We start from the raw sequence: 25,373 nt of genomic DNA, 5'->3' as shown, positions 1-25,373 counted from the left end.
TTAGTGTTTCAAATTAGGGTTCGATAACCAATATTCTGCATTGAAGCTTTAACTCTTATTATAAACACTTTTTGCAGGTACAATTATAAAGTAAGGTTCCAAACTGGGGATTAAATTTTGAAACCCTATCCCTAGTTTAATAATAAACACTTTGAAACCCTAGTTAAAACTATAATTTAAAACTCACCTGTATTTTAAGAGGTTTTAAATCTATCCAGAGCTCCAGTTGCCATGCATTATATCGACAAAGTACTGGAAACCCTGTATAGAGGGCTTTAGGGTCATCTTGTGGCTTGCAACGGCATTTCAGAAAGAGCATGAAAAACAAATGGGTGGATTTCACAAAAGACCATAGTAGTTTCCCTCAGAAACCTGTGGAAGGTGAACTCTGACTAAACAGTGGCATATTGAAGATTTAAGAAAACCCCATCCTGAATTCTGGGAAAAGAAATGTTTAAACTTATTTTCAGCATTTATTTCTCAAATGTGCTTTTCATCAGACAGACAGTGTACATTAATATAAAATATAAGTGTATCAGTTTACCCAACCAACAACCCATTGTGTCAAGAGGCCATGCTGTCTCCCTAGTCTCAGAGTCCTCCTCAGCGGGCCCAGCGCCGGGCCGGCGGTCCCGCGACTGGATCTGGGTGCCGATGACTGGCCCTGTTCTGTGTCGTCGTTGCTCATGAGCGGGGCTCCGTGTGCCCCACACAAACAGAATGCGTCAGGATGATTGCATCAGGCCCGAGAGGCGTTTCCCCGTCAAAGACTTGCCCTGCAAAGTCCATTCAACGTAAGGAGTGACATCGATAAACGCAGGTGGAAAGTGCAAATGGGCGGGAATTCAGTTGTGATGAGGCAGCCATTGTGTGTTTAGTTGGAGAAAACCTACCACACTGCGGGTGAACTTCTCCAGGGAGGTGCGGCGACCTTGTTCGGGGTCTGCAGGTTGTTGCTATACGGGGGAGGAGCATGGTACGGGTCGAGCAAAGGTGGTTTCGTGAGATGGATGGGGGTGTTGGTAGGCCAAGGGGGAGGGGGACATGTAGTGCAAAAATGAAGGGTTGGGTAAACAAACATGGAGGTGCAAGGCATGGGGTTGGCAGGCAGTGGTGACAGTGGTGTTGAAGCAGGAAGGCACAAAAAGGCTGGCGTGAACACAAGTTGCAAGTAGTGATTTGCTTCAATGATCCATATTACACTACACAGTTTTCTATAAACAGAGAAAAAAAATCACATCATAAAAGCAATGCATGACACTGGATTATAAAGAGGCAAGTGATTTGCCTTTGATTTGTCTTTATTACTTAAGCAGAAATATGAATTGTTGCATATAATGATTTTCCTTTTTACTAGGAAAGTCACTTTTTAAACTATTTAAATATAACAGAATATTTGGACTTTTAGGCGTTTTAAAACCTCATCTCTGTATTGTCCAATGACAGTATTCAGTAAGATTTCACTACCATATTTTACAGACTATAAAGGCATAACTAAAAGACTTTTAGTGCCAGCAGTGCGCTTTTATCTGATGCGCCTTATATATGGATCAATATTAGCTAATCATTGCATGAAATTGCCTTTAGTGCCACCCTATCTAGTTGATGTACAACTCAATTCCTACTACTACCACTAGGTCCCCTACTTCTACTGCGTCTTATAATCTGCTGCACCTTAAATATGAAAGAAACTTTTAGACAGGCCAAATTAGTGTCTCTGACTGTGATTAAGCAGAAGATATGAGAAAGAAGCAACCTATGCTGTAATAGAAAAAAATACCAGGGGTAGTGAAAAGACCAGCTCACCTTCTTTCTGGCAAACAGGAGGTCTTGGTAGATGGTGGATCGCAAAAAGCGTGCATAGCTGTCACTTTTCATTAATGTAAATATGTGCTCCTGAAATGGAAGGGAGAGGTGGGCACAGGTGAAGGGCATTGCATTTCAACCTATCATGAACTGGAAGTATCTATAGAAGAGGAAGCAATTGAAAAAAAGGGTAATTTGGTTGCCATCATAAGCTTTGACAGGTTCTCCTTTCTATTCTGTTGATTTATATTTCACTTTTGTAAACAATGCTTAGGGATAAGGATCGAAAATTGGTTCCTTGCTATTTGTTGATCCTTCGATTTAACGTATTTCATTCTTATCAAAAATTCACTATGTAACTTGCAAGAGGTTCTGAATTATTTCAAAATGGCAAACATTTCACCGAATTTCATGCAAAAGAAAAACTACACAACATTGCATATTTTTCACTTGGAAAAGAGAGCATGTGTGATATACATGGAATAGCCATAACCTGCGCATCCTCAAAGCTGTAACGCCCGGGGTCTTTCAGGTTTTGGCTTGTGCGCTCGTAGCTGTGCGAGTCCAAGTTGATCGAGCTCGGTGCACCTTCGGCTAGAAACTCCTGCCAAATTTCCCGAGCCCTCGAGGGGACATCTTGCAGTGGCTGACGTTTCAGGTCCTGTACTGCCAACCAAAATCTAAAACGGTAGCATTAAGACGCTATGAGTTATCATGGACACTTTAGGGGGGGAATCCATCTAACATTTCAATTCGTTACTAATTTCTGTGACAGTTTAGATTTTTATGTACTCAGTACCACTGTCCTTCACTAAAAGGTCATTTATACTAGTTGTTGCCCATTACTTTAACTCCACCCTATGACAACTCTTAACTTACCGTAAGTTTTCTGAACTGAACTCCGACTCAAGAAACTTTAAGAACTGTTCTCTTCCCGCAGGGTCTTTAAGAGCTTCCTCCAAGGAGAAGCCCCACTTCTTCACTCGCTGCTGAGTTGGATCGTGACTATTGCAAAATAGACCAAAATGACACTCAAGGTATCATACCTGTCAACCTCTGCCGATAACTGCCCTTATAAATGATTATGATTCCCCTTACAAACCCCCCAAAAACCTTACAAACACCGTACGGTATATACATTTCACTTTATGATTAACTATCGGCTACTCTAATATTGGGTACCTTGCTTCCAAGTCCCAGAAGGAGGCGTCATCACTGATCCAAGGGTTGGAGGGTTCGATGGCCGACACGAGCGGGTCGTATTCGGTGAACTGCTCCGTGTAGCTCATCAGACTCTCGGCCACCTTGGAAACCTTCAGGCAGTGTCGGCCAAGCTGGATATTGAGGAAGGAGATCTGACAGACGGGCCCGGTAATGAGAAGTTTAAATAAGGTAAGAAGTCATCACTCTGCTTCCCATGTGTCGTTATGATGGATGCACACCTCTGCGGGGCACCATCTTTTACCGTACCTCTTTCTCAATGTCTTCTAGGGTGAGCTTTTTGGCTGGCGGAGAGCTGATGTGGACTGGACTTGGCTCACTCTGACCTTCTTCCGTCACCCCGTAAACTGACTGGACAGGGTGGGGATGGGGGCACTCACTGAATGTTCCACACATTAAAAGATTGTGCAGCCTCACCTTTTTCACCCTGTGTGGGTTCTTTTCTTGGCGACATTTGCGGATGTCCATCTCAGTGGTGTTGACGAAGCCTGGCTGTGGATGACGGGAGATGGCGGTTCTGGGTTAGATCAGCATCATGAAAATGGACGTTTGCATGCACGTCTTTTTGTATTTCACATATTTACAGATTGCCAACTTTTGGGAGTTACTCACCACTGGTCGATGGACATCCCAGAAGGCCCTCTCTTGGCTATCCAGGACTTTCCTGTCTGCCTTGTCCTTCTTTCTGTCGATTCTAATAACACAACACTACTGGTGACTATCATTTTAGGCTAAAACATTTAATTCCTTTTACCAGGTAAATACTCGTCAGGAACCTAGACATTCAATTGAATGCATTTATATATGTATATTTATACATGTATACATATACATACACATTAAATGTACATATACACAGACATTCAATTGAATGCATTTATATATGTATATTTATACATGTATACACATACACACATTAAATGTACATATATACATACTACATATAAATATATATACACACATGCTAAATATACATATATACACACATACATAAATACACACATCTAAAGAAAAAAGCGTGAGACACTTTAGATAACTAACAATAATAAAAGACAATATTAACAGAATTTACATTGTATGCTCAAAAATGAATAGAATGAATAGCATTCCACATTAATGCAACATATTTTTGCCTTAAGTCAGTATATCACTCAAGAAAAATTCGAAGGATTAAGGCCTAAATTCAAATTGATTCAACTTTCACTGCAAATACAAATACCGCAACCTTGCAAACACTTAATGTTCAAAGCATTCATTATTTTTTTAGAACTTGGCAATAGAGGGCAGTGTTGGATAAAAATAATCATCTGTGAGGCGTGACTAATAAACATCATTGGTGGTCTTTAATATATACTACATGCAGCCCTCCAGTCAAAAATTAGGATGGTTAACATGATTGCATTTAAGAGACAAACCCTGGTTGCTCCTTTTTGTATACTTAGTGATTCCTTACATTTATCTAGTACTTACTTGACTTGTGCTTCAGCCTGCATGAAGATGAATTCCCACTTTCTGGCAAAAGTCCTCTGCAGCCGAGAAAGGTTCTCCTGAATGAAGGAACAATCCATTAGAACTTAAAACCTTCAGACTAGTGGCAGAAGTAAAACGTGCGTGGTCGGGGAAAAAGACAAGTATAAAATAAATTTAAGATCAATAATTATGTTTCAGTTGTAATATCGCAGGACCCCCGCTCACCCAAAAAAATGAGGGGGTTTGTTTTTCAATCTTCCTAAATCTGTTCTGCCACTGCTTTAGATTATTGTACTTTCAGTCCCGTAATGAGGTATTAAGTTATTTTTTTTCATTGCCACTGATGGCAATATTTGACAAACGATCATATCCAAGTTGGCATTTTGATGAAAAACGACTTTTCAACATTCACATGCTCGATGCAATCTGCGCACATAATCCATTGTTTTCACGTGCATTTGATGACACTACTGAGCAAACATCTGCCATCACCATCACATGACCCCATTACAAAGAGAAAACACTTGGAGGACAATCAAGCGGGTGTTAAACAGTGAGCCTTATGAGGCCCGCAGCCATAAAGTGACCTGGATATGAGAAGGGAAATTATGCTGGACAATAATTGCAAAATCACTGGGAATATTACCACACGCAGGAGCGCTTTGTATGATAAAAGAGAGCTCAGTGCGACAGCTAGTAATTCTTTTGCCATTAAATCACTGTGCTTATTAGTCCTAAAATGCATTTGAAAGATAACAAAAAGCTGAATAAGAGCATTTTTCGGCAGAAGAACTGTTGGGCAAAATAGCAAGCAAATACTTACACTCTCAAAATCAGCAAGCTCCAGCCTGGCCTTGTTCTGCATTGTGCGCTTGCACAGGTAGATGGCTGAAGGGCCACAGTGGAGCATGAAAAGGGCACAGGAGTTACTTTGACATAACCGAAGGAGGTCGTGTTCTACAAAAGAATGCCATTCGGAGCGAAAATGTCTGCTTTCACTGTAGGAAATACCATCTTTTTTTTTTCCCGAGTTAAGGGATACCATTATTTTCTTTATACTTCACAATAGCTGAGGAAACTCCAATTCATTGTGAATAGTGGGAATTTACATTGGCACTGCTGTGTTCCAAAGAAGATTAATCTTATTTCGCCACACGTTTAACACATTTTAGATTAAAAAAGACTTTTTTCAGCATGCTTCGATTTTTTTCTTCCAATATTCATTTTTGTAGTCTCTTGTTCTTAGTCTAACATTAACTCATTAGCTGCCATTGACTGATGTACATTTGAAGTGGGAGGGCGGACATTTCTTTGGCCACTTCAAATTGATTGGACGTCTAGTAGTAATAAAAAAAATATATTCGCTCCAGATGGGGGAAGAGTTGCAGAATCAGACGATATCAACGTCAATGGCAGTGAAAATTAAAATACTACCAATAACGTGAAATGACAATACTAATAATTAAGCCAACTGTAAAATATTTGCCAAAAAAAATACAATACAAAGTTTCATTATCATACCATCAAGACATATTGCATTACGAAGTGTGGACTCACCATAGTCTGTGTTCTCAGGTTCCCAGCAATTTGAAGGCCAGAAATATGGAGACTGGAAAAGAAAGATACTTTGTTTTCCACCCGTACAAATTCAGCACAGAATTCTTTGGTGTCAAAGCAAACCTTCATTTTTTTGTAATCCCATTACCGCCGAATGTTATTTTTTCCCAGTCCCCCGCTTCTGCATTTGTCTGCAAACTCAACTCACCAATTCTTTGTTTGATGCTCTCCGTGGCGTCCGTGGAGATGTGGTCGCTATATTCTCCGCTATTCATATTTAATTATCTCTTGCAACCAATGTAACACATACAAGTTCCTCCCCAAGTCTATTAATAATACATTGTTCCAATCTTGCATGAATTCTTAATAGAGCAGGATTAGAACTTGGTGATACTTCAACATTTCTCATTGCTTTTGCTCCTTAGCCCTTATTTAACTCACTGGCTGCCATTGATGTTGCTAAAAAAATCATCATTCCCAGTCAAAAGAGATTGGGCTGTTAATGGCTCTGAAGCAAGTTTAAATTAATTGGATGCCTATTGCAATCAACAGTAGACAATGAGTTAAAAACTATTAGATTAAAAAAAAAGAAAGAAACAAGTCGATTTTTACTTTGGCCATTAAAAAGTGCATTCTGTTAAATTAATTTTATAGTAATATTTTATTCACAACTGTTAAAACACTAATTTTGAATACAGATATGCACAGGTTTTACAATTTTTCAGTTTCCCTTGATTCCTACATAAATTAGAAAATAATTTATGGAGCACTTGTACAATAGTGCTACTTTCCATTTTATAAATATGCAGCCAAAGACGGCTACACAATATTTTTTTAGACTAAGTGAACCAAAATATAGGTCATTCTTTTTTTTTTTTTAAATTCCAAAAATACTCATCCTATGAAGGGTTAATTGACAAATAGCCATGCTTTTGTACGGCCTTAAAAGGGAACGAAAACTGCTTTATCACATTCATCCCAGGGATATTTTTCATTCATTAAAATGATTTCATTTCTGTAGTATTAGGTTCAAAAGGGTAAATAAAATCCAGTATTTTCAGAGGATATTTGACCAATGTCAGTACTATTTTAGCTATTCCAAATTACTCACCATTCATACCCATTATCAACATCCTGTACAGATGTGTACAAATGTGCACGGGTAAAACTAACCTCACAAAATAATTGCGCCCATAAGCGATCATCGAATGTTCAAACATTTTCTCCGTGTGTGTTTATCAATTAGAACGAAAGATTTTTAGTTACCTGAAAGCGATAAAGAGTTCCGTCATCTTTGAGCGCCAAGACGTGGTCCGAAATGGGGAAAATGTAGCCGTGAGCAGCAATCAGACTTCCCAAGTGGATGGCCTCAGCTGTACACACGAGGGCGATTTTTAAAAAAATACAATTAAAAAAATCCAAGCACCATTGTGCTCGCATGAATTGACTTTATTACACACATACCTGTATCATCTATAGAGAGATTTTTCATCAGCCACTGAACAATGTCTGCCCCTGTTTGGAGAACATGAGTTTTAACGGGGTCACAGCTAAATCTCTGAAAACTGTTCGACAAAGGCTTCAGTCAGAAAACAGAATGAACTGCGCTTCCAGGTAGCCATGGTCTCAAACAGCCATTTAAGACTCCAGGTTCCATCTAACTGCTTGATAAATGCAAGGGAACATTTGCATTTTTAAAACCTGCCATTCCATGTTTAATTTCATTTTTTTTATTTATTTATTTTACCTGAAGGTGAGGAAGGAAAACTGTGGGTGAGCAGGAAAAGCCCAACGATTGCTTTCAGAAATTCATTTAACATTATATACAGTGGCACCTCTACTTACGAATGCTTGTACATACTAAATATTAATGTTACGAAAAAATTAAATGGGAAACCTTTTGTTCCAAGATACAAAAGACTAATCCAAGTTATGAAATCAAACATTTCATACAAAATTAGTCTAATTTTCAAAAGGTTTAGTGCAAGGGTGTCAGACTCAGGTTTGGTTGGCGGGCCACTTTAATGTCAACTTGATTTCACGTGGGCCGGACCATTTTAGATATAATATTTAGATTTTTTTTATAAATTGATTAAAAGAACTGGATTAAAAGCCCTGAATATTCAGTTTTTAGAGATCTGAAACAATGTTTATTTTAGCTTTTTTTAAAAAATATTTTTAGATTTTACAAAAAGTTTTTTGAACTAAAAACACAAAATTGATTAAAAAATTACAATTATTGATTTAAAAGGGGGAAAAAAAATCAGGAAATGTAACATACATATATACTCTTCATTTTAATTTGATCCTAAAACAGAAAGTCATGATTTACTTTCCCGGGCCCCACAAAATGATGCCGTGGGCCAGATTTGGCCCCCGTGCCGCCACTTTGACACATGTGTACTATTAAAAACCGTGGAACAAATTATGCTAATTCCATGTAAAACATGCTTCTATTTATGAAAACTCCACGTTATGAAACCACTTCTGCAGCCAATTAATTTCAAGTAGTGGTACCACTGTATATTTTATTATTGCCCATTGCAAGAAACATGTTGGCAACACTAATTTTCCAATTACTACATGTCAAATGTGGGTCACAAAGTAGTCCTGCGGGGTTTAATTCGCCCCTGGGCAGGAGGTGACATCACCCGTCTTATATCAATGTATAGAACATTTAATGGAAAGAAATTTAATTCATGCATGAAAAGGTTAAAATAATGTTTTTCTTTCCCAATTAAAAAAAACATCAGTTTCACAACGGTCCAACATGGAAGAGCCTTCTGCTCCTGGACAGCATATCGGTCATTGCACTCCACCACGGCACACAAGAGGAAGATTGTAAGGCCGCGGGGCTGAGGAGTGACTCAACCAGCTGGGAGACGACAATGAGTCACGGAAAGCGCACATGAAGGATCACAGTGCCTACACACAAACACAGCAGAGAGGCGAGCTGCGGCATTACAATGGGCGACAAGGTCAGCGACCAACCGCGGGCGCCCTCTCGCTGACAGGGGTCTTATGAGGGACGACGTCACCAGTCTCCAGCTGGGATTGCGGCAATCGAAATGAGCCCCCAAAAAGGTCAAATTTGTTTTAACCCTCCCAACCACTGCGTTTGTCCACATCTGTCACCAAATTACCCAGGGTGCCGTCCCCGTATGCAAATATGTACCTTGTGCGTTATGCTCACCTGATACTACGCTGGGGATCTTTGAAAGGAAGCTTTTGACAGTCCGGATGGCGACACCGCCCGCTTTCTCATCTTGTATTCTTGTGACGATGTCCTCCATCTGTAAAGAGGTGCGCATGTTAGCATATGTACCCTCAGATGGCCAATCCATTTAACTAGGAGAGCCTGGCACAGAATGATTGCTATGCAGTGGAAGTGGTAGTGTGTGAACATGAGGAACTTTTACATTATACACTAATAAGAACATTTAAAAAAGGCAATTTCAGGGCAAAAGAAAAGAGGTGGATTTGAAATCAGAGACCAATCATTGTAGATAATCAGTTTAATAAAAAACAAATAAAATGTGTTGGCTAAAAAATAAGGACAATAGCATAATTAGAGTTTTGACCTGGAATCACATACGTTGGTGCGTACAACTCAAATTTTGATGTGCATATAATGTGGATGTCAAGTCATTATGATTTCTTTTAAATTACCAATAATAGTTAATTTCCCTATCCTGGGTTTTAAATAAATTGCATGTCGAATGCCGTCATTGTATTTAAAATGATACTTTTTTCCATTTTTTGTGTGTGTGGCCAGTGTTTTTCAGCAAATCTCATTCAAAGCTGCTCAAAAATCAGACTAAATTTCCATTTCCTTGTCTTACTCAATTCAACTTCATCTAGTGTTTTCACAACAACACAGCTGTCACAAAGCTCTGATCACAAAAGCACCCATACTATTGCAGAGAAACTCCAACAGTGCCATTACGCAACACCTCCTGTTGCTATGGCATATTGGTCTTCTTGAATGACTTTAAATCATTTGGAATAAACAACAGAACTTCCCAAATCTACTTATAGAATGTCTTACCAGAAAAATACAGGTCATGGCAGCAAAGGAGATAACCAAGTGAGTTCCTTCTATTTTAAACTCTGCCAGAAGTGGAGCTGAAAGTCATACAACCGAGTCCCAAACATTCCAAGGCCAAACACTAAAATTAGACAATGCCCCTCAATACGTCGCACAAAAGGAACACACTACATAAAAAAGGAACAACTCAAGGAGAACCATTTCTAAATCAGATTTGTAGGATTGTGACAGGTCAGGTCCTTTAATGAAATCTTTATGAGCCTCAGTAGTCTGGTCAGGTCAAGAATTGATGACGTGCTACAAAAAAAAAACCCATTTTGGATAAGAAACATAAATCAGGAAGTTGAAACATGAGCTTCCCCCCTCCCTCGGTGACGGGCCGAATCTGGCCCGTATGCCGCCACTTTGACATCTGTCCCGTAAAAGGTTGAGTGCATCCTACTGAGCTCCCATTAGGATAAACAGTAATCTCAACCTCTAGTCGAAAATTTAATTTACAACCAGCCATCTCTCCAGAACAAGCATTATACATATACACTGACTGCATGGCTTGAATAACACAACCAAGTTGAGGACCATTACAAAGCCCTCACCACAATTTTGACGTCGTATCCTGGCATGAATTATTCAAAATGAGTACAAATCTCCCTGAAATATGAATCTACAAGTGTCGGGAGCCATCCTTAGACGTTTACTGGGTAATCAGTTTGACATCTGCACCGCCACCATCCGCATGCTCCACAACACTCAGACATCATTTGGGATCACTTCAACTCCCTAGACACGGCAACACAGCTGAATAACTGAAGTCCTATTGCTCTGGTGTAATAATGGACCTTAGACAGAGTTGCGGGCCCGTGAGAAGAACTCATTATCTGCCTTCGGGATGTCGGTGTTCAAGAAAGAGGGGGGATAGATTCATAACACAACCAGTGAACAGAAAGAGCATCTCCTATCTCCTGAATGTATGCACTAATGGCAGCGATGGAGAGTTTCTGAGAACAGAACATAGCTGCAAGCGTGCGATAACGCCTCTTTGTTCCTCGCTGTAGCCATTATCTGAAGGACACTTGTGTATCTCTCACAAGCGCAGAGATACACAGTTTATTTGGATTTGTAGCACGCATGTGAGCAAATTGGTATGAAAAGCACAACGATTAGAAAAGCAGGGTGCAATTCTTCTCATCTTAATAGCTTAGGGTGCTGCTACACTATAGATGGAACTATACGATAGGGTTCAGTGTGGTGTATTTTTCGGACTATAAGTTGCACTTCAGTATGAGTCCCATTAGCCAAAAAGGGACAATGAAGAGGTAAAATATGTACAAGGAGTTTTGGGGGAATTCTATTTAATAAAATACGAAATAAAAGGCATTTCAAATAGAGAATAAAGGCAACAACAGGCTGAATATATTTTTTTACCTCCCAAAATTTGGGAAAAGTAATTACAATATTTTGTTTAACCCTTCTAAGTTTTTTTATATAAGTTACAAGTTCGCCGTGGTGACCCTTGAGGGAATAATTCAGTGTAAAAAAATAACGTGAAAATATGTGTGAATAATTTCACACAAATCGCACACTGGGCTAAATTATTTTTTTTTTTAAACGGTGAGGAATTAAAGGATAACATTTTGACACAACTTTAACCATTTAAATAACCAAGTAAACTAAGATACAAAGAAAATGTAAATACAAATTTCAAACATACCCCAACAGCGTATATACTACATTTCAACGCAGAATTGTATAGGTCATCACATAAATCAATACGCTGGCATTTTATGGAACATGTTTTCAATTTAAAAGGGTCATGGTTGACTTAAACATGTAAAATAGGTAGATTGTGAGAGACACTAATTCAAGAGCGGTGATTTTTTCACAAGATGTTGGCCATTAATGAAGTTAAATCCAAGGGATTAAAACGTTACAATCATTCACAATTCCACAAAACTAGAATCTGATAAGGTTTAATAAAATCAAGTATCAGAACATGAAACCCGCTACCCTTCTCTCCACCAAATACACAAAAGGGAACAGATTGTTTTTGATTGTACGTATTATTTTTGCCAATTACTTTAGATTTGCAAAATAGAGTCTGTTTGAGCCATTATTTGTGATGGGTGCAGCGGTACTTTCAAAGCATGACTTCAAGGGAAATCTTTGTAAGAATACCCAATCTTTAAAGCTAAATATGGCAGATTTTAAAAAGTGCAAACAAAGTTGTACACAACATAAACATGGTCTTGAAAACAATGCTCATGGTGAGGGTAATAAATTGTTGATGTGAGTGTTATTGTTTCATCTTTTATTCATATCCCATTAAACACCACGCTTTGGTTAGTACTTGGGGCTCGACTTTATTTTCTTGTTTAGATTTGCACAGATGGGGGTTATAATGATGTTAAATTTGGAGGGTGTGTGAAAGATTTCACACAAATCGCACATCAGGCTAAATTTAAAAAAAAACGTTGAGGAATTAAAAAAGAATTACATTTTGACACAACTATAACCATTTAAATAACCAAGTAAACTAAGATACAAAAGCAATTTTTCTATGGCTTTTGTCCTCCACACCTTTTAAATGTGCCACCCTTAAGACATCAAGAAATTGAAAAAAGTGTTCTGATGTACCACAAATTGCAGAAGTATAAATTGTGCCTCATTTCCAAATGGATGCAGAATTTCTAACTTTTCCCATATATCTTTTTTTATTGGGTAGCATTTGACCTCCGAGATATACTGGGTGAATAATGAACGTGTTCCAGCTGGTGTGTGATGCTCTGCGGGGTGATAAATCCCCCTTCTGAAACCTGACGGAGACACACACACACCCACACTTTGGGGGTGCCAAGTCACGATGAGAAAGCAGAACAAGGAGCATCACAACAGATTGAGACACTTGAGAAGCTCTCGTGTGGTGGTGACGTACATGTCCAACACCGACCACGAATCAAGCGCCATCCACCAACATTTCTTGTCCACTCATCTATGCCCTTTCCAAAAGGGCCAACGAAAAAGGAACACCTGGACACCAGAGACCTTTTTTCCTTGTCCCCCACATCAGCTCTTGCTGCTGAAATACATTACACACTACACTGGAGCCAATAGCTTTCATTATAATCCCTGTAATCATTTGTCACGGATTGACAAAGCACTAAAGTTAATTGAGTGAATCCAGTTTAGGAACAACAAATCCCTCAAATGTGGAGGATGACTGAGTACATTGTGTCAGTCAAACAAAGGTGAGTGGATCACAGACCGACACCGCCCAAGACCTTTGTGCGGTGTAGGCGGTTGATTCGTTGAATGCAGTGGTGGGATGTAACAAAACTACTTGGAAAAAGTATTTGCATGCATCTATATTTTTGCTTCACGGATTGCTCTTTTCTGGAAACGGATGTTTACTGTGGACAATACTTGGTATTCTGGGTCAGCGTCAATCACAAGATAAAAAACAAATGTGTAAAAATAGTCAACTGCAGTTGATTTTACGTCCATGACTTCCCAAGGTAAAAGAAACATGCAACTATTTGCATATAGGCTTAGATGAGATGTGAAAGTAAAGCTGGAAAAATAACGCAGTATCAATACCTGGCAAATCAATCATACCTAAGAAAAACAATACTGTAGAATTGTACTGCATAATTCGAGATTTAATTATATGTAAACAAAAATCAATTTTATGACAACAGAATATCAACTCTGGAATAAGTACTTATGTAACAGTTACATTCATTCAAACCAATGAGTGTTTTGAATTTTTGCTGAAACATTTTAGATGTTAAGAAAAAGGCATTATTATCGATAATTTGCATTTTGATTCTATTGTACCTAATCGACCAATCCAATCAATGATGACTTAGTCGCTTATAAAAAGCGTAATCATTGAAAATGTTAGAAAATAAACCCAGCTAAACCACTGGAGTGCGACGGGTCACCTTGCTGCTAATGAGAGTCAAGAAGGCCAGAAAAAGACGCGCGTCCATTTTGTAATTGTCCGTTGTTAGCTACTTCACGGGTTGCTAAGGGCTTGAGTGGAGTTAAACCGGGAGTCTGCACTGATAGTCCACTCGGAAACAAAGTGTCCTGTGTAGATAGGAAAGGACGAATGACAAAGGGATAAGGGGGCGCTACTATTGAAAGAGCAGCTGTCTGCAAGCAAGTATATCAGCCGAGTCCTGATTTTGCTCCAAGCACTATGAAGGGGGGCCGAGAGCCGCCAAGGGCTTGTCAAAAATGAATCACCACAAGCAAAAAGGTCGTTTGTGAATCACATTAGTTCACCGGGGAGATTGCTTACTCAAACGAGCCATGCAAAGGCAATTTTCAGTCCTCGAGGCCCGCTATCGCCTCAAACACTTTTTGGTCCTGTACACTACCTGAGAGACTTGCTCAGCTTTGCATCATTTGAGGCTTGAACTAATGATGCAAATGAAAAGTCGGAGCTGTGCCGTATGGGCGAGAGTTTTGGAACACCTGCTTTTTACCAAGAAAGTAAAGCGTGGGAGATAATGGGCTATTTCTTTCTCTGAACAGACAGATGGGCCAGATAATTAGCAATTAAGGTTGAACCCTTTAAACGGCAATCATTTAACTTACTGGCTGCCAATGATGGGATTTGACGCCCAACCTATTTGAAGTCTGAGTGGCTGGAAGCAAATGATCAGACAAGACAAACAGGTCGGACATCTTCTGCAGTCAATGACATTGAAAGATAACCTTTAAAAAGCCAGTCCTCCCAGTTCAAAGGAATTGATGCCTATTGTTTTCAATGGAGGGGGCCCGGCGGACAAGTGTTTAGCACATCGCCCTCACAGCTCTGGGCTTGAGGGTTTGATCCCAGGTCGGTCCTCGCTGTGTGGAGTTTGCATGTTCCCCCCCGGACTTGCGTGGGTTTTCTCCGGGTAGTCCGGTTTCTTCCCACATCCCCAAAATGGGCAGAGTAGGCCGGTTGAGCACTCTAAATTGCCGATAAGTACAAGGGTGAAGGTGAATGGTTGTCCTAAAGCTTTTAAAAAAAAATCATTTACATTTTAAATTTCATTAAACCATAAAACAAAGAGAAAATCTTAAGTGTTTAATAATTTTTCCCCAAAAAATAAATCAGCATTCATAGTAGTTCATTACAAGAAAACTAGAATGAATTGAATGCATTCAGATATTTCATCTTAAAAGTACATTTATAATTAAGGCAATAATTCATCTTTAAATTCGTTTATAAAATAAAGGAAATGTTTAATGTTTGTTATATCAAATGTAAAAAAAAATCAATTTACGCTGTCTAAAAACAAAAAAAAGTGACTACTTAACCGATCTTAAACCAGTAGATGAAATAAAACAAAGTAAGACAATGTTCTTCCTTATGAAGGAAATATTTCATCACCTAAAAAAACTTAGGGTACGAGTTACGCAAAGTATGTGAGTTGCTTGAAATGTTTAAGAGGAAAGTGTTAGAGCACGACTGCCAGTCAGTGGATAACGGCGAGCTATTTTGAGGATGCTGGGAGGGAAGACGCTCAGAGTTAAAAGCCGCCATGGGAGCCTCGCACTCCGCTCGAGTCGCTTTATCTTGTTGCCAATTTAGGAGCACGACTGCTCATCTGAGCTACCGCCACGCTCGCCTTTGCAAGAGTGAGAAGCAACCGAATTTAAGTCTGCTTTCCTGTGCCTGATAAGTCTTCATTTTCTGACTCTTGGTGTGATGTCTGCAGGGGATCCGCTTGAGGTGTTGAAACCTCAGGACCATCTGTCCAGCATTCATCACCCTTGACTCAATCGCTTGGCGCAGAGGCTGACTGGTAATTGGTTTATAACATAGCAAAAAGATGGCGCTTAAGACGCTGGTGTTCAACTAAAGTTTTCATGAGAATGGCAGGATTTGGACTTGGCAGCACTTTTTTACGCCCTCCGTTCCATGTAAAAAAAGGATTCATTTTGAACTATGACACACTGCGGTGAAAATATTCTCAAAAACATACAGTTAGTCATTTTAATTAAAAATGGCGAGTAGTAAGCCCCTTTTCAGACATACCCTAAAGTCCAGTAAAACAGTGTTTAAGTGGTCGACATGTGTATAAACAGAATCTGCAGGCACACTTTACTCCAATATTAAATGGTACTTTAGCGCTTCGCAACTTGGTCACAATTACAGATCCTTTGTAGTCGATGTCTGAATACAAGCAGTAATGTGTATAGGAAGAATCAAGATGGCAATCTGGGAGGATTTTAGAGATTTCACTGACACTATTTTAAGTCACATTACATGTTGACCCAGCGGTATTTTATATCTGAAAGCAGCTTTTTAACAGGCTGTAGACCGTCTATGGAAACCAAGGTTTGTTATTGTGAGCCACTGCAACAATTCAGGTTACTGCCAACCCTTCCAAATCAGTTGCATAGGTAACCTATCACTGGCAAATGCAGCGAGTGAGTTTATGTGGAGGATAGAATTGTAACCATCACAATGCTTTGTCTTTTAGTCTCAGTCATGTTCTTTTCACATCAGGCATGCTTACATGTAATTAGCTTTGGTTCTGCCAACCTTTGTTGTCATGGGTAGAAATGCAAAGAAACGATGTGTTAATACTCTACTCCCCTTGATCTGAAAGTCTAACAAGCTGCAAACGTGACCTTCAAGTTACCTGTGCTTTTTTTCAAGCTGAGAGAGAGGAGCAAAGCTTTGCATTTGTGACAATACAGAAGAGGGCTTAGTGGAAAAGCCTTAAAGACCCCAATTAAGTCGTCCCCCTCCTACTCTTCTAAAAAATGACGGCAGTCCAACAACTTTTGCCCTGTTTTACCTATCCTCAATTTGCATTATTTCCCCTGGAGCCAAACAAGCTTGGAAGATTGGAAAGATTCAACAATTAGCTATGGCAAAAACAACAACCTATGTCCACAGCTGTGTTAGTCTGAGCATGTTTAGTGGAGAGGGGGCACTTTGAAATATTTCAACTCAGCCATCCTAGAAAACTAGAGGAAAAAACTGAAGATGCAAATTTGTTAAAGTGTTCACTAAAATATGCAACGTTTCTTTTTGGTCATTAGCTTCTTTAACCAGTTACAATTTACATCAGCCCCAGAGAAGAGGGGGTAATTTGATAAAAAGGAAAATTTATTTAAATTATATCCTCACTCCTGCACACACCAAAGCACTAATGAAATAAGTTTATAAAAGTATGTTTTTTGCTGTGTACTGGGTTTGTGATTAGAAGTTTGGAGCATAAAAACACTTGTGAAAATGTGCCAAATTAATTTATTGCCTAACATTGTCGTCAGTGACAGACATTTTTTTACCTAGGTCTACAATGTCTGTGTCTTATGTCTGTCTTGCTACTGAAACCAAGAAATTTCCTGAATACAGGATGAAATAAAATTCTAATCTAATCCAAACCAGGAGGGTCATCAGCAAATACATTAATCCTCATTCGTGGTCAACCCTCTCCGTTCAAATGGATTATGCATCCTCTAGTGTCATTCATTTAAATTTAATTGGAGACCAAACTGAGTTAACATTTGTGATATATACTTTTAAATGAAGCCAGCAGTGAAGAACATTTGCATTTTTCTAACCAGTTCTCTTCAAGTGGTGAACTTTAGTGACCCAAACCAGATTGTGCCACTTTCTAGAAAATAGCTTCATCTTACAATGTTTTTTCTTCAAGCTTAATATCGCCATGAAATTAAAGAGGTGCGTTTCCGCCGGGTGACAGGTTTCCGATGTTGGCAATCAAGTCGGGATACCTCCAACTTGGCCAAGGTAATAAAATTCAGGTGGAGTTGCCTGCGTGCACAGAGTAAATCTCAGCCTCAAGCACCACGAGGCCACGGTAATATGCTTTGGTGCCCCTCATTCCCTAAAACGATGACTCTTCTTCCTCCCTGCAGATGCTCTGGCCTTCATCACACCGTCACCCTCAGTGATCTCAGCCCATTCGTCTAATTACCATCCTTTTATTGCTGTTTAATGAAACCGAACAGGGCCTGAAGTGGTCTAGGGAAAGCACGCTCAATAACAGAAACCATCGAAAACATGGAATCAATAGACGGTAACGCGCTGCATGGGTTTTATAGCAATGAAGGCCTCGCTCACAGCTAATTGATTATCTATAGCGTCAACAAAGCACCCCGAGCCCAAGCTAATGCACAGGCAGCACAGAGAGACCACATTTTGCTGGAAATCCTTCATTTCTTCATGCAAAAGAGACAAAAATGTTGTCGAGACATGAAACGTTACCGTCATACCTGCTTCCGTCATTCCAATCCTATTGGATGCGTGGTAGCTTTTCATCCAAACTCAGAATGTGTCAAAATGAAAAGTCGACTACCGACTTAATCCAATCTATTCAAATGCACAATTTGGATTCATTGGCACTCATTTCAATCAGACCGGTGACGAAATTGAATCAAGAGCCGAGATGCAATTGCGGGGGCACACGAAGCATGTGTAATGCAGCAATAAAACACGATTATATGTCAGCTTGCTTAACAAATGGACACAATTTGGCTCCTCACATCCATGCACCTGAACCTACCGCATACTGTATCGCATTAAATAAAGGATATGATTTGAAAATGGCTCAGTATGCCCCGATACTTGACTCTTGACAACTACTAAATCCATTTGGAAATTGCCATTGTGGCTAATTAGTTGGTTCGCAATACACACGTCAGTTCTTAATGGTTTTAAACGTGCTTTTCAGGCAGCGAAACATGGTTTACCCTTGGCTGAATATGCTGAAAAACTTTTTAGCTTCAGGCAAGCACAAATGTCTTGTCTAAAGGACAGTCATGTTGTTTCCCAACAAGGTGATGAAATAGGTGGGATGGATCCTCTAGGGCAAGATATTAGATACATTTTTTTTAATAAATTGATTAAAAGAAAAGGATTAAAAGTCCTGAATATTCCATTTTTATATATCTAAAAAAAATGTTTGAGCTTTTTTGTTAGTAAGGGAATTTCTCTTTTAATCATTATGTTCCATATTAAAGTGGAAAATAGAAAACATTTTTATATCTTTTTAGATTTTACAAAATTATTTTTGAACTAAAAACAAAGAAAAACGGATGAAAAAAATGCAATTATTGATTTAAAAAGGGGGAAAAATCACGAAATATATTACACATCTATAATCTTCATTTTAATTTGATCCTGAAACAGAAAGTCAGCATTCATGATTTACTTTCCCGGCCCACACAATATGATGCGGCGGGCCAGATTTGGCCCCCGGGCCGCCACTTTGACACCTGTGCTCTAGGGTATACATATTACATTTTACCACATGCTTCACAAACTTTAAGAGCAAAGAAGAAATTTTGCTCTGCTGTATGATAAAAAACAGCAGGGTTATAGGTTTGTCCTTGCACATACCAGTTATTTATGAAACTATTAAAGTGAAAGTAGGCTCATGGGAAGTTCTCCAAGAATTTAAATACCAAGTTGAAGCAGTCACTGGAGGAAAGGAACCAAATATAAGTATTGTATGTGAATAGATTTTCCTAGTATCTGGTCCCAGATATTACAAAGCGGATTTCATAGAACTAGCCTGCAACTATTTTCAGTAGATTCTACATTTTAGCTTCAAGTATCTGTCGTTCATATATTGCACAAGGACATCACATTTTAGGTCTAGGATGCCACAATATTAAAATGTGTCCTATTACAAGTGTAGCCTAGATGCCTACATTTAATAGGAATAGGAATGGAATATTGTGTTGTAAAACAAAAACGTTTTCAGATATGATTAATAGTATTTCTTACAAACTAATTGCCCAACATGAACAGTAGACATCCAAATTATTTAAAGTGGGCTGACTGGGCTCATGTTTCGATGCCATGAATGATGATAGAGACCCCAGCAACTCCATCAAAAATGAATTGGACGCCTAGCGCCGTCAGGGGCAGCCAATGAGCTCAATGTGTGTCCTAAAAAGGCGTAACAAAAATGGAGCCAATGAGTTAAGTACAAGGTGAGGGTACTTTCACTTTTAGGTTACGACTCAAAAGATGCATCCTCACACAATGACCCCACCAGGTCAAGGACCCTATTTGGGATGCAGGTCCGCGCTCGGGAGCCAAGCAACGAGGTGCGATCTGGGCCAGCCGTGTTTCCCGGCTAAGCCGAGGTGATTAACAATTGCGACCTGAGTGACTACAAATTCGACCCAAAGAAACTCAGGGAGTTACCGTACAAAAATCTGGAAAATTAGGTCCCAAGTCACAGCTCAATTTCCAAGCTAAATTCTGGCTTGAGCTGATACCCTCGCATGTGATACGATGGAGGTGACATGTGAAATTTCACACATACAAATAATATACAATGGTACCTCTACTTCTGAATGTCTCTACATACGAAATATTCAGGTTATGAAAAGCCTCAACGGGAAACCTTTTGTTCCAAGATTTTAAATAAATAAAAAATCCACATTCAAAATCTTTATAAAACAAGCACACAGCGGATATAAAAAGGGATTGATTATGTGCACACGAGCAGAAAGAATCTTGCCAGATAAAGAGCATCCCAATGGGGAGCCATGCTGCGCTAACAGTAATGTTGCATTTCAATCAAAAAAGGAAGAAGCTAACAAACCTAACCATGTGCAGTCTGCAACCCATCTCTGTTAAACAAAAAGTTAAAACAAGTATATGACACTACAGTCTCCAAACGCAAGTCTTTCAAAATTGGTGCAGGAAAAAAAGTGATTCAGGTTTACAACAAAGGTAAAAAAGTAAGACTATGCTTATTGCTTTTGACACAAAAAAGTAGACTTGCTGTGCTATTCTAAATATATCAGCACCATGGCATACATTCATTTGGTAATGCATTACAAGCATCCAAAAAGCCTATTTTATTCTACCATCCATTTCAATTTCAGACAAGCGAGCACACGTAAAGATGCCATCTTTGCTTTGCTCAATGGACCAAGATTTACGCAATGTTAGCATGAGCATCCCAACTTTCTTCATATTCCTATTGTCAATTTGCAATACAGGATAAGAATATGTATATAAAATAATTTAAAGAAAACCCTCAAAAGTACAGCACCTTTGGACAAGAAGTCATGCAACTATGGCGGCTGTTGTCAAGGGTTTTCCTCCTTTTTTGTGGTGTCCAGTTTTCAAAGGCCTCTCCAAAACATTCTTGTTTTTTTTCCAAAATTTGCCAGACATTTGACATTGGGAAAGAGATTTTTTTTCGTTCAATTGGTCAACAACATCAATACTTATGACTGAGTGAACCTGCTCACAATTGACATCTGACAGAGCTGGGCCACCCTGACATTTGTCTTATAAACCGTCTGATCTACATGCTTAAGTCTTTTTCCCACCCTTGAATTATCGTAATGTTAAGAGTGAAAGTGGGACGAGCGCAAACGAGAAACGTTTCCAAACAAGATCCCAGAAGGTTTGAACATGCGGCCCTGAAAACGGGAAGGAAAGCGATTTCAGGGTCATGTTACGTAAGGGCGCTGCAGTTTTTGCAGCATCTGCGCTGTTAAAAGTGCACATCATGTTGATATTTCTACATTTATTCTGAATCATCACATCAGCCTCTCGAGATACAATTGCATCTTCATCTCCACTCAAGGTCATCATCTCACAATAACACTTTGGCTCCTTGTTCTTTAAAAATGGGTTATCATTCACTGTAAATGAAACAGTAAGATTCCAATCATATTTTTCAGTTATTCAATCAAAACTGAGAAATGCTCTTTGACAGTTCAGCCTTGGATGCTCCTACTGCGCACTCTTCTAAAAGACATGAAATCAATCCGTTTCCACGAGTTAACATTACAACTCCGGCAATAAAATGATGACCTTGAGTAATGCAAAAAAAAAGGTTGAATAGTACTCTTAAGTTGAAACTGATCGCTGCCATCAAAAGGGAGATAAAATACTATTTTCAGAGGAATGGGCCCAACACAATAAAAGTAACTATTGACAGATGTTATACAAACGTGGGCTTTTTTATACGTGGCAAAAATTTTCAGACTTTTGAAAAAAAAACATTGAACAAAACGGCAACGCGGATCAATATTTATGCCACTCAATTTGATTGGATAGTAACTTAACTAGTTGAATTCAAGGTTTTTAACTAACAAAAAGGCCGGAAACTAAGAGATGAAACCCTTAATGCTATTTAAAAAATATATATATATATATTACTTTGCACCTCAGCAATAAACATTCATGAAAACTGATGGTTAGAATGAACTAAAACAAGAAAATTCACACAAACTAGTTCAAATTAACTGAATTCGTGGGGAAAATTTTGACGAAATATAACTTAATTATTTAGTCCAAGATCATCGTGAGTACAGTGTACCCAAGGAGCCTCTGTGTGTATGTGAGCAGTGAGAAAGCTTTATTTTATTTTTTTAGCATGCTTGAATGTCAGACACGGTGGTCTCGCTCACCACAAGAAGAATGGACACCCTCTCTTATGGCCACATTTCACAAAACTTCCCATTAGCAGTCGCCAAAGCATGCATAAAGAACTTTTACATCTCATTAAGAAGCGTGCAAACACTGGCTGCGCGAGTCGTTGGACGCCTATTAGTTGGGATACCCTGTCAGCCAATAGAGAAGCTTTTGGCACAGGGCGTACTCGCTTTAGTGGAGAAAAGCTTTTTATTTCACTCGCAGCAGTTCTCTAGGTGAATAATCCTGTCAACAGTGCGGTCGCTGCCAAAACACTCTAAATCGTCATCCAATTATGATGCCTTTACGCTGGACTTCCAGGATTTTGCCAGAAAAGAGTATTCACAGAAGAGACGAAGCTGTAAACTTGTTTTATCAGTCCATGTTCAGCCAACTTGGATCGTGAGAGATGTTGGCACTTAATACGGAGGCTACGGTTGGCCCGGATAAAAACTCCAGTGGTGCAAAATAGAATCGGGCTAGTTGTGTTTAGTATGCTTGTCCAAAATGGACACTGGAACCAAGACTGTAAGAGATGTTGCCAGAGCAGAGGGGAAAAACTGGTTTTATAAACCCCCCCAACACAAGTCCTCACCGTGTGGATTTTGGATGTTCTCCGAGCTTGTATGGGTTTTCTCCGGGTACTCCGGTTTCCTCCCACATCTCAAAAACATGCAGGGTAGGCTGCTTGAACTATTTTAATTGCCCCTAGCTATGATTAGTTGTCTCGCTCCTTATTCCTTGCGATTGGCTGGCCACCAATACAGCATAGTTAGCAGGGATAGGCTCCAGCACCCCCTGCGGCCCTTGTGCAGATAAGTGAGCAAGTAAGTAAGTCATAACATAAAATTAGCACCACTGAACACTAACAAAAAAGCAAAAACTGCCCTTTCAAAAAGACATTTTGCAGTTAATATTACTGATTGCTAAAAAATGTGCATCTTCAGTTTATCCAAAAATAGGTAGTTAACTTATTTTAGCCACATTGTTCTGAAAACCTTTGCAGGGTATCATGATAGAGGTCATTTCAAGCACTTACAAGGTTAAAAACTGTTCCAACACTGTTCACATACACAATAAGTGTCAATGTAATGAAATAAAAATGCTCAAGTTCAGCTCACTTGTGTAAACATAATCAATACTAGCTTTCAATTAAAAAAATAACGTACCACTGCTATGGCTACTTGAAATAACTATCATTTTTTTTCTTTAAAAATTGCATTAACATACTGAATGAAGGGTAATTTATCTGCTAGACAGTTAACTGTAAAGCATTTCTACTTTCATTTTAGATGAATTCCCTTACCAGATACAACATGCACTTGAATTACACTTTTGGATTGTGTATCAACTACTGCAATCTAAAATATTTTTAGATTTTACAAAATGATTTTTGAACTAAAAACACAAAAAATGATTAAAACATTACAATTGTTGATTTAAAAAGGGGCAAAATCACGAAATTTAATATACATCTATACTCTTCATTTTAATTTGATCCTAAAACAGAAAGTCGGCACTCATGATTTACTTTCCCGGGCCACACAAAATGATGCGGGGGGCCAGATTTGGCCCCCGGGCCGCCACTTTGACACATGAACTACTGCATTAATTAAAACATGAATACCAGTGTGGCTAATCGACTCCAGAAAGCACAATACTGCTTATGATCTGGCTGAATATAGTGAATAGAAAGATCATGCTCATAATTGAAAAAGAACCCAGAAGTCTCATAGGAATAGATGGACTGACAGGAATTTTCCATTAATTGGAAGGTCTGTGGGCGAAAAGGAGAGGGGGATCAAAGATGTGGGGAGCACGCTTATATAACATGGCAACGTGCGGCAGCCTACTTTTACTACTGCACATATTCTGCCTGTACGCGCCGGAGGCAATAAGGCGTCCCGCAGTTATTGAATTGTCTTTTTTGGTGGGCGACATGCTGTAGCATTGCAACTCCTCAAGAACACGTGCAGAGAAACGCTCAACTCTTTGTTAAAACTCATGTACTAGCCTAAATCAAATTACTTTTACGAATAGGAAGATTCTCCAGGTGACCAAATGGCTTGAGTCCAGTACAGAATATCAAAACTGTTCGCCATGATATTGCAGCAAGTGAAACCTTGATATTCTAGGAATCAACTTCAAAAGGGAAATGCCATCAACCTTGACCGTTTCCCGTCGCCGTTCACGTGACTGTCACACAACATGACAAAAACGACTCCCCGCAGGCTACACGTTGACAAGCAAAAACCTGCCGCTCCAAAGTGGCGCCTCCGGGCCCGAGCGGCGTTACGTAACGAAGCCCCTCTCCGGCATAATCCGTGAAGATGCAGCGTTGGTGTTCTTTTGTGGTGCCGGAGAGATATTGACAATAGGGAAGGAGACAATAGGCGTGCAATGTGACCCAAATACTGGAGATGACTGCAAGCTTGCCGTTCACTTGTGAAACAGGAATTATGAGGAGACTCCTCTCAGTGGACCGCACAAAACTTGTACAAAATGTGATCTGACAAAGTCTTACTCAGAACACAACAATCCCCATCTATCCTTCACACCCATTATGTTCAGTTTTTGGAATATATTGTCCATTACACATCAATTAAAAATCCAATATTCACTGCCATTGATGAGTTTACTCTATTTTTTTATCCAATAGGAATGGTTGAGTGATGCAATTTGCGGACAGGAACACATCATTTCAACCCAGTTTAACGTCCTATTTGCAAAAACTATCCAATGTTCTAACACGGATGATCATGGAAGAAATACTAAAGGTCACGGAAATGTTTTCTTTTGTTTTTTTGAATTCAGCCCTGATGTATTCATCAAATATTTGTTGGATTGGGT

At 39.2% G+C, this 25,373-nt stretch overlaps 1 protein-coding gene across 4 annotated transcripts in view; it reads right to left on the bottom strand.

Annotated features, from left to right (window-relative positions):
* Positions 1-436: 436 nt before the first annotated feature.
* LOC144089389 (regulator of G-protein signaling 6-like) overlaps positions 437-25,373 on the bottom strand; it is a 28,789-nt gene continuing 3,852 nt past the window's right edge. For 3 of the 4 annotated variants that reach the window (XM_077620157.1, XM_077620156.1, XM_077620158.1), the window contains exons 3-17: positions 9,248-9,347; positions 7,519-7,569; positions 7,321-7,427; positions 6,055-6,106; positions 5,321-5,385; positions 4,498-4,574; positions 3,640-3,721; positions 3,445-3,519; positions 3,277-3,378; positions 2,989-3,161; positions 2,686-2,811; positions 2,300-2,486; positions 1,807-1,896; positions 894-956; positions 437-776 (exon numbers count right to left, since the gene is read on the bottom strand). In XM_077620157.1, coding sequence (XP_077476283.1) covers positions 726-776; positions 894-956; positions 1,807-1,896; positions 2,300-2,486; positions 2,686-2,811; positions 2,989-3,161; positions 3,277-3,378; positions 3,445-3,519; positions 3,640-3,721; positions 4,498-4,574; positions 5,321-5,385; positions 6,055-6,106; positions 7,321-7,427; positions 7,519-7,569; positions 9,248-9,347 — 1,401 coding nt within the window. In that variant the 3' untranslated portion in view covers positions 437-725. Of the gene's footprint in view, positions 777-893; positions 1,215-1,806; positions 1,897-2,299; positions 2,487-2,685; positions 2,812-2,988; positions 3,162-3,276; positions 3,379-3,444; positions 3,520-3,639; positions 3,722-4,497; positions 4,575-5,320; positions 5,386-6,054; positions 6,107-7,320; positions 7,428-7,518; positions 7,570-9,247; positions 9,348-25,373 lie in introns of all 4 variants that reach the window. The other variant, XR_013305056.1, reaches the window with a different exon arrangement.

This window comes from Stigmatopora argus, chromosome 15, assembly GCF_051989625.1.
Source record: "Stigmatopora argus isolate UIUO_Sarg chromosome 15, RoL_Sarg_1.0, whole genome shotgun sequence".
NCBI lineage: Eukaryota > Metazoa > Chordata > Actinopteri > Syngnathiformes > Syngnathidae > Stigmatopora > Stigmatopora argus.
Note: the sequence above shows the minus strand (reverse complement) of the source record. Positions and strands in the feature narration are given on the sequence as shown.